Source organism: Cynoglossus semilaevis, chromosome 1 (assembly GCF_000523025.1).
Source record: "Cynoglossus semilaevis isolate Cse_v1.0 chromosome 1, Cse_v1.0, whole genome shotgun sequence".
Taxonomy (NCBI): Eukaryota; Metazoa; Chordata; class Actinopteri; order Pleuronectiformes; family Cynoglossidae; genus Cynoglossus; species Cynoglossus semilaevis.
The window spans coordinates 4260342-4269181 of NC_024307.1; the positions used below are offsets into that span (position 1 = coordinate 4260342).

Here is an 8840-nt window from a genome sequence, read left to right on the forward strand (position 1 = left end):
ATATATATATATATATATATATATATATATATGTGTGTGTGTTTATGCATCTGACATGCTGGCAATAAACAATTCCTGTGACACGGGTGTGGCTTTCTGGCTGTCTCCCAGTCAGATTGTAACGCCTGGAAAAGCAGACGTCACTTTATGGTAATGAGGGCGAGGAAGGAGGAGAAAGGAGATCAAGACGGAGTGAGTGAGAGGAAAATATGGAGGGGGAGAGAGGGGTAGAGAGAGGGAGGGGGAGAGAGAGGGAGGGGGAGAGAGACTGCAGACTGCAGACTGCACACTGTCTGTTTCCAGCCTCCCTGTCTCCTCTCTGGATCCTTCAGTCATCTGCCCTCTTCTGGCACAATTGTTGCCCCATTTCCCACCATCCTGAAAGGGTCGATTTGATCTAAGTTCCATTCGACGGCTCTCTCACTCTGGAAAAAAAAAAGAAAAAAAAAAAAGGCTCATTATGCTGCCACGGAGACGGAGCTGGCACGGTGCCAGGAGGAGGTCAAAGAGGGAGAGGAAGATGGAAAGTGTGGTGATGGGGAGGAGGGTGAGGGGGGGGGCAGAAGAGGCTGCATTTAAGTTTGGATGAGAGAGGGAGAGAGAGGGGGGGGGGGGTGTGTGTGTGTCACATGCTCTCAGACTAAGATCCCTGTAAAACTGACATCTATCACTGTTGAGAAATTCAAAACATGACGAGGAACATTTCGAGTGCATACAATTCAATTGTTTTACCACTAGGGGGCAACATAAGCTTATAGATCCGGAAGAGCTTTAGCTCTTTAGGTTTGATTTACGACTCCGTTGACTTCTTTGTAGCGTTGATATATCGGCGTATAATTTGGTAAAATTAAAGTTACTCTGCCAAAGGTATATTATAATTTTACATTTTATTTTTTTTCTCTCTCTCTCTCCGACAGGAAGATGCTGCTAAACAGGGGCAGAAGCAAACAAGGGAGCAGCACAAGCTGGAGGAATGCAAGGTAGCTAACAAACTAACAAACACTCGGTGTCGGTGAACTTTTCTAGAACATACCATTTTAGGGTTTAAACCATTTTCACAAAAACATTTTACAACTTTTAACTGTTATTATATATACATTTATATATGTATTTATAGCTAATTTTGTTCGAGTATGTGTGTTTTTGTATATATGCACTTGTCATTGCCTTTGCCGATTTTCTTTTTAACCGTTAATTTCCTTTATTACCTTTATTTCTGATGTAAACATGTTTTGAGTCATTTTTTTTAGCTAGGTTAAGTTGTATTTTAACATAAAGTTAAACAAAAAAGGGTTTTTTTTTTGCTTTATTTTTATCCAACTTCTACGTGTTTTGGGGTAAATTATTAGATATCTTTAGCATCTTTTATTTAGACTCGGCTAACGTTTAGTCGTCTTTTTGCAGTCACTTTAATAAAAAAATCTTGCTACAGTCACTTTTTACAAATCTGTTTTGGTAAAAGTAAACAATTAGTGATAATAATAAAAAAAACCCCATAAACTTTAAGCAACAGCGACAATGATTATCACTGTTCATTCGGGGCTGAAACTCAGTGGGTAGATAATTAAGTTTTCTTACACCTGAAAGGGTTGTGGGTTTGATTCCAGGCCTTCCTTATATGGCCATAGACAGGCCCCAGGTAGATGGTGAAGCCGGTGGTTGACGGTGCTCAGCAGGACTAGAGCTGGGCTCTTTAGTGTACGACACTTTGTCTGTTTAAAGGCCTGGCATACTGGAAATTCCCCTAGTGTTGATAAAAGAGCAGCGACATGTAGCTCTGCCCCCCCCCCCTTTTCAAGTGCTGCTATAAATCCAGATTAAATACCCAGGTCATAAGGTTCAGTGTGCTGGTAGAACATGTTTATTTCATTTAAACAAAAACAAAAACCCAAACGAACAGAAGGAAAAGCTGTTCCTTCCGTGCGTTTGCTGGGTCGTAGCTTCAACAAACACCCCTTATTTAATAGGTAATCTATAAATGTAGGTCTGGAAATACATCGTCATCTCAGATAGTCTTTAAATCAGCCGTCTCCAACCTTTTTTTGGACCAGTTGGCCGGTACTGGACCACTACTGCGGACCGGTGGTTGAATTATCGTTAAAGATCATTGAATTTTCTCAGTGGCATTACTTTTAAATATTGACAGATTATTTTAAAAAAAGAAAGTAAATAGTGATTGGATTCTCTTTGAATGAAATTTGTAAAAATTCACTGTGTTCAACTGCGGCTAATCTGTACCAAATTATCTACGCACCAGTACCGGTACCAGTCCGCAGACCGGGGGTTGGGTATCCCTGCTTTAAATTACATCTCACCGGCAAAAGAGACACCACCAGCATACACTTCTAGTGGCCCATTAGGGGAAAAAAAGGCTAAGAGTAGTCACTGTTGTACATTAGACATTTATGTGTACTGTACCTTTAAGAGCCTGACCTCACACAGGAGAGACAAACATGAATGTTTGATTTCTCACACATTTGGGTGAGAAATCCCATCACCACCATCATCATCACACGCACTTCCTTTTTCACCTCACCTCACCCTCCCTACCATCATCATCACACGCACTTCCTTTTCCACCTCACCCTCCTCACCCTCCCTCCCCCATCTCCCTTTCACATCGGCTGCTGTGGCTCAGCGGTTTTTCTTCACCTGATCACGTCCCAACAGCAGGGACAGTAAACACATCACATGACCTCTAATGCCGTTCACGCTCCTCCTGCCACTTTAAGCCAAGTGATTGCTTTGCAGGTGTTGTGTAAGAGCAGCTCGTTAGCTGCTCGTTAGCAGCTCGTTATCTGCTCGGGGGCATTTGTAAATAGATGAGATATTTATTCAGGCCATCGCAGTGGGATCAGTGGCATTTTAAGTATTTACTTAATTTTAAAACATATCACCGTGTGTTCAATTAAATCCTGTCCTTTTTTTTTTCTTTTTTTCTCCTTGCTGTGTCTGTGTTCCTTCAACCCGACCTGTCAGCCTTCTGACAGCCTCCCCCCGTGAGCCTCCTTGAAGGCAACAGAAAAAAAAAAAGAAATTGAAAAGTGCTAATTAGCAGGCTGACTAGCGCGGCAGCAGGAGACAGCCTGTTGGAACATGCAACCTACGTCCCCGGTGTCCCCAGAACGCCCTCCAGGGGCCAGAGGACAGGACGGGAAGTGAAGGGGAGAAAAGATGGGGGAAAAACAGAGATGAGCACAGATGAGACGTTCAACGACAAACCTACAGAAAATAAGGCAACATGTTTACTTGTCTGTGATTGGTCCACACCTGAGAGGAAAACAGTGTCTGTGCTGTCTCTCTTTTTCTCACAGTTTTTTTTCTTCTTCTCAGGTTTGGGTGAGAAATAATATGCAGATGATGAGCGTGTAATTTTTTTCTTTTTTTTCTTTCCCTTTTTGGAAAGAATCTCGAAGAATTTAAATTTTCTCCAGACAGCAGCATCGTCTCCCTCCTGCCTCTTTAGAATGCACTGACAGACTGTCGGTGTTTTATGTAATTTCCCTGTGAGCCTCACGGCACTGTTTCCAGACCTGGTTCTCTGCAGGTCTCTGTGACACGAACACGTCGTCTTTGTCCCCCTTTGATGTCGCAGTCTGCACCAGATCACCTCCACTCTCTCTTCGGCGTTCTCCACTTATTCTTCGTGATCTCATCACAGCTGTCAGTGGTCAGGATAAGTGAGGGGAGAAATAAGGAAATGGACCAATCCCCATTCAGTACTTTAGTCTGGGATATTACCTCCAAAATTGGTTTCCATCACAGACACACGCTATGAGGAAATGGAGCCTAAATATTTACAGCCAGGCCGTGATTGGCCGTTGCGGAGACCAGTGACAGTCTGTGATTTGTTTTTTCCGTTTTGTATTTGATTCTTAATGGATTTTATTAGGTTGGAAAATTTGTTTTTGTAATTGATTTGTTCTCTTATTTCACTCTTTACTAATGTCATCTTGACTTTTTTATACTTTAAAGTAAAGAAAGAAAAGGATTTTTATCTTTATCTCAACAAAATCCTTGATGTTTTCTTTTTAAATTATAGACAGTTAATAAAAAATTGACCTCATTTTTTAAAAAAAGAAAATCCAATACAGGAAAAAAGGTTAGGTTTGCAGTTCAACTGCTGACCAGTAGGGGCTGGTCTCCAAAAGCTCTGTCTGTCATTCAACAATCTCCATATTTACATATGGAGTAAATTGCCACAGAGTACTAATTAGTACTAATTAGTACTAATTGCTGTCTTTTTTTCTTGGTTGCAGGAACTTGTAATTGTCTCACTTTTTGCAATAGTTTTGCTGCTCAATCCACAAATTCTTTAACCTCAGATTATAATCTGCACAGAGTATGATTCGTATCGAGCTGTTGAGACCAAAGATTTTCTTTCTTTCTTTTTTTTTCTAGCTGTGCTCGACGTTGAACCCTTTCCCTCCGTTGCTCTGACTGCGGTGTGTTTGAGTGGTGTGGGTGATTTCATGTAGGCACATCTCACTGCCTCTGCTTCAGTACCGACGAGCACAAAGTACTCGTGTATGTAAATGTACGTTTAAGGCCAGGCATTAAAACCACGTCTTATCTCACGGGGTCAAACAGGAGCCGGAGTGGCCGGCGACCAGCACTGACCTCAACGTCCCCACAACGAGAGAGGAGCAGGAGGAGTACCTGAGGTGGAAGAAAGAGCGGGAGCGGATTGACAGGGAGAGAGTGGCACGCCATAAAAATGCGAAGGGCCAATGGAGACGAGCCTGGGACATGGACAAGTCTGAGAACATGTGAGTCACATGTTGCTGTTAAAATCAGTGATTCTAGTAGTTTTTTTTATTTTGTCATCACAGAGTTCTCCTGTGATTTGCATATTGCATATTAAAATCCATACATATGTATGTAAATATATATATATATATGTGTATTTATATTTGTATGTATATTTATCACGCACTACATTATATTTATTATGCATTCTGTGCTATAAGCTCAATGGATCTGAGCTCAACTACGCCACCTTAAGGTTGCGTTGTCAAGCGCAGATCCAGCTAGCTCGTTCCCACATGGCTAATGCCTCGAATTAGGGATAAGATGACATGTGACATGTGAAATTTCAATTATGATTCATATATGTTCAAAAACAGGATTCTTTAAGGTGTCCAAGCGGCATGCCACCTTAAAGATTTTTTTAAGGTGGCATGCCTGGATATATGATATAAGATTAATGAAGGTGTCTGGACTTACCACCTTTAAAAATCTTTTTAGGTCAAAAAAAAAAAAATAGAACCAAGTGTTGAACCAAACCATGAATTTTGTGTATTATTTCACACCCTATATATATATATATATATATATATATATATATATATATATATAAAAACAATACATTGACTACAAGCTGCAGCTCTTTATGGGGAAAATACATTATATATTCTTTTTACATTAACATCAAGCCAGGTGAACATATTAACATGGTAACCAAAAAATAAGATTTTGGTTTAAACACGTTTTTTTCAAGCCACCAATCAGATTGCAGTATCACAGCACCTCCAACTCTAATCTGGTTTTTGTTATTGTTATTGTTTATTCTGTTTATTTCATGACTTTGTTTTTATGACATAGAAATGCTGTCTGCTGCTGTAAAGATGACAGGTGACTTTTTAATTATTTAATTATGTTGGAATGAAAGAGTCATCAACTGGTCAACTGGTCTGAGCGGGGTTTTCAGCTTGTGTACACGGAACATTAAAAGCCAACGGTTGAACTTTTCCCTCAGTTCACTTCTCTCTATTTTTACCACAGTACACAGTCAATATTTGTATCTTTTTATAGCGACTCTACGGCCCTGCTTTTATTAATAGATATCAAACAGATCAGCATCTGTTAGATAAGACACAAAACAGAACAAAGTCACATTAACATATTATAAACCATTACTTTTTTTTTTCTGTTTCTGAACATTAACATTAAAACGTATTTCTCTGAAATGAAAAATGTGCCGGGGATAAACACAGGCCAAAGCTCCATCCTGTCATTTAATCCCACAGTAAGTGATTGAAGGATTAACGTCAGGACATTTGTGCTGGATTTGAACTTAGGCTGTGGAACAAAGCTACGGAGTAACTACAGTAAGTGTGTCGTAGACATTACTGTGAATAAAAAACCAACAATCAACCCAAAACATCAAAATGTAAAGAGATGAGGAGGGAGACTCTATTTTTAGACTAAGGATAAGGGATGAAATGCCTTCCCTTATTTGGCAGGCCATAAAACAAGGACCGGGAGTAAGAATAGATTCATCTACATAATTCATCTGTTTAGGTCGTTCCCTTGGTTGTAAAATACCTTTCTTTGACTGGAGGATGAAAAAGAAAAAAAAAGTCCTCTGCTTCTCCTGCACTTTGATCATCGTAAAGAGTCATTCATAATTTGGAGGATCTCACTGCTGCCCGTCTGCTGTGGATAAACTGTCTTTTACTCTGAGGGAAAATAAAAAAAAATGATCATGTTTCCAACTCCTTCTTTAGGTTTACAGACAAATCTGTGCCTGAGAGAGACTGGGGGCCAAGTAGCAGAGGTGAGACATCCTCCCAACTGAGAAAAAAAAAACGAGAAAAAGACAATCAATAATAATTTATACATCTATTGTATCTATTATGTGTCTTTACAGGTGGACGAAGTTCAAGAAGAGGTCAAAACAGGGCAAATGTGGAGCCAAAAGGTAAACAAACCTGTTTTATTAACTCTTTTTTTTTTGGACTCTAAATCAAAAATCCTTGTCCTTATTGTATATTTAAGAAAAATAAAAGGTCGTTGTATTGAGGGGAAACATTATAAAACATGCGTTCCTCTGTCCCAGGTCAGGAGAAACGAGGGAAAGACAAAGGAGGAAAAAGAGTCCAAGTGATGAGCAGCAAAGCAAAAGGCAAAGATCGTCTGACGGGGAGGGCTAGGAGGTCAGTGACCGCTAAACAGGATGTAGTCCAGTACTGAGAACAACAACAGGCCGATGATGGTGATGATGGTGATGATGATGATGATGGTGATGGTGATGAAGTTTGGACCACTGTCATGTTCCTCACCACAGCCATAATAAACTGCAACCAGAAAAACCCTCATGTAACTAATAGAATATGTGAAATGGATGTGAGGACACGTTGTCTCGTAGAAAAACCCATGAATGTCATGAGACATTATGTATAATTTGTGGACCGTGGCAGCCCAGAGGTCTCGGTCACATCGACTGATGAACAAGGCTGCAGTGATGTCGGACTGAGAGGACTTGGACTGTTGACTCCTGATGTCAAACAGGCACAGAACCACAGTCCTGGAGGATGATCTATGACTGCTCTCACTGTAGTCCTCATTTAGTCACCCCCCCCCCCTCTCACCCCCCATGTCGGCCTCACTTTTGTCCTAATGTTTTTTTTTTCTCTAACGACAATTTACGTAATTACGTTTATTACGATATTACGATATTTAAGTTTACGTGTTCAGTATATTTCATACGGTCTCAAACACGCTGAGGATTGTTGACTTTATAGTCCCGTCCGGGACAGACAATAATGACGTGGTTTTGAACACTTCACTCACTTCACTCTATCAACATGAACCTTGATCTACAGATTAATAAAAGTTTAATTTCATCCTTAAATTTAAGTGGAATGTATATATTTGAGTAAAATATGTATTTGTTTTTACACGTTTGTTAAAGAGATTCTTTTTGTTTTTCAGATGGCAAGAAAATGAAGAGGGAGACAATTCACAGGTGAGAGTATGAACCAAAATGTCAGGTACATAATTTGACCGGTGGGTCGGTTCAGTACTGGTTGGACGTAGAATACTGGGCGGAAATAGTTTAGCTAAAACGTACAAGAATAAACCTAAGTTTTCAAAGATAATTTAACCAACTGGAATGACAGGTGATTGATTGGTTGTGATGCAGGAAACATAAGGATCGACATCAGCCTTTACCAGACCTCGAACCACTGTTTTGGTCGGCCGGATTAGCAAGGCCAGGGGGCCGTATCAGGCCCACGGGCCATAGTTTTCCCTGATCTGACCTAAACTATTAGTTTGTGATATGTTCCTTAAAAAGGTTAAATTTTTCTACTCTGTACCACCATGATGACCAACATTAGAATTCCTCGGCTCGTTCCACGTTCAACTTGCAGGTGATCCCATGATTCCGTGCTGCCTGTGCTTACGTGAGCAACAGACTTGAAAAAAACAAAACAGATAAATAAAAACAGACCAGACATCCTATTTCACAATCTCACAAGTAGCTACATATTTTCTAAATGTTCTATTAATTGTGAATAGTAAGTTTCAGATTTATTCAATTGAAAATGTAAACGTGAAAATATGAAATTTCCCCCGCGTACCACTAGAGAGCGCACGTACCACAGTTTGAGAACCACTGGTCTACAGGAACCTCCCGAACTAATTTCTGTTTCTGACCAAACCTCGTAGCCTGATACAACACTGGAGGAGTTCTTGGAGGAACTGGACGCCCTCCCAGATGTGGACACAGAAGAGCAGAAAGGTCAGGGGTCACCAAGTGAAGACACGTTGAGTCCGTCTGACGAGGGCGGTGAAGTGACCGCTCCCTGTTCCTCCAGAGAAGGTACCTCCACTCAGAAAAAGGTACGGTTCTCGGAGGAGCTCGTCGTCGGAGCTCGTGGATCTCAGGACTCCAGCTCCGAGTCGGGAACTTCTTCACTCCTGAAGAAAACGGAACTAGAACCAGAGTCAGTGGAGCAGAGCGACGGGGCGTCTCTGGATGACGGGGCGTCTCTGGATGACGGGGCGTCTCTGGATGACGGCGCGGCGACGTCTGCTCCGCCCGCGCCCCACCA

General features: G+C 41.0%; 1 protein-coding gene across 1 annotated transcript in view; it reads left to right on the forward strand.

The window, feature by feature from the left end:
- ccdc9b (coiled-coil domain containing 9B) overlaps positions 1-8840 on the forward strand; it is an 18671-nt gene that overhangs the window by 8930 nt on the left and 901 nt on the right. Inside the window, 7 exon segments of the mRNA XM_008325548.3 lie at positions 918-980; positions 4591-4769; positions 6510-6559; positions 6653-6703; positions 6842-6938; positions 7717-7750; positions 8455-8840. The exon segment at positions 8455-8840 is cut by the window's right edge and continues 1 nt beyond it. Coding sequence (XP_008323770.1) covers positions 918-980; positions 4591-4769; positions 6510-6559; positions 6653-6703; positions 6842-6938; positions 7717-7750; positions 8455-8840 — 860 coding nt within the window.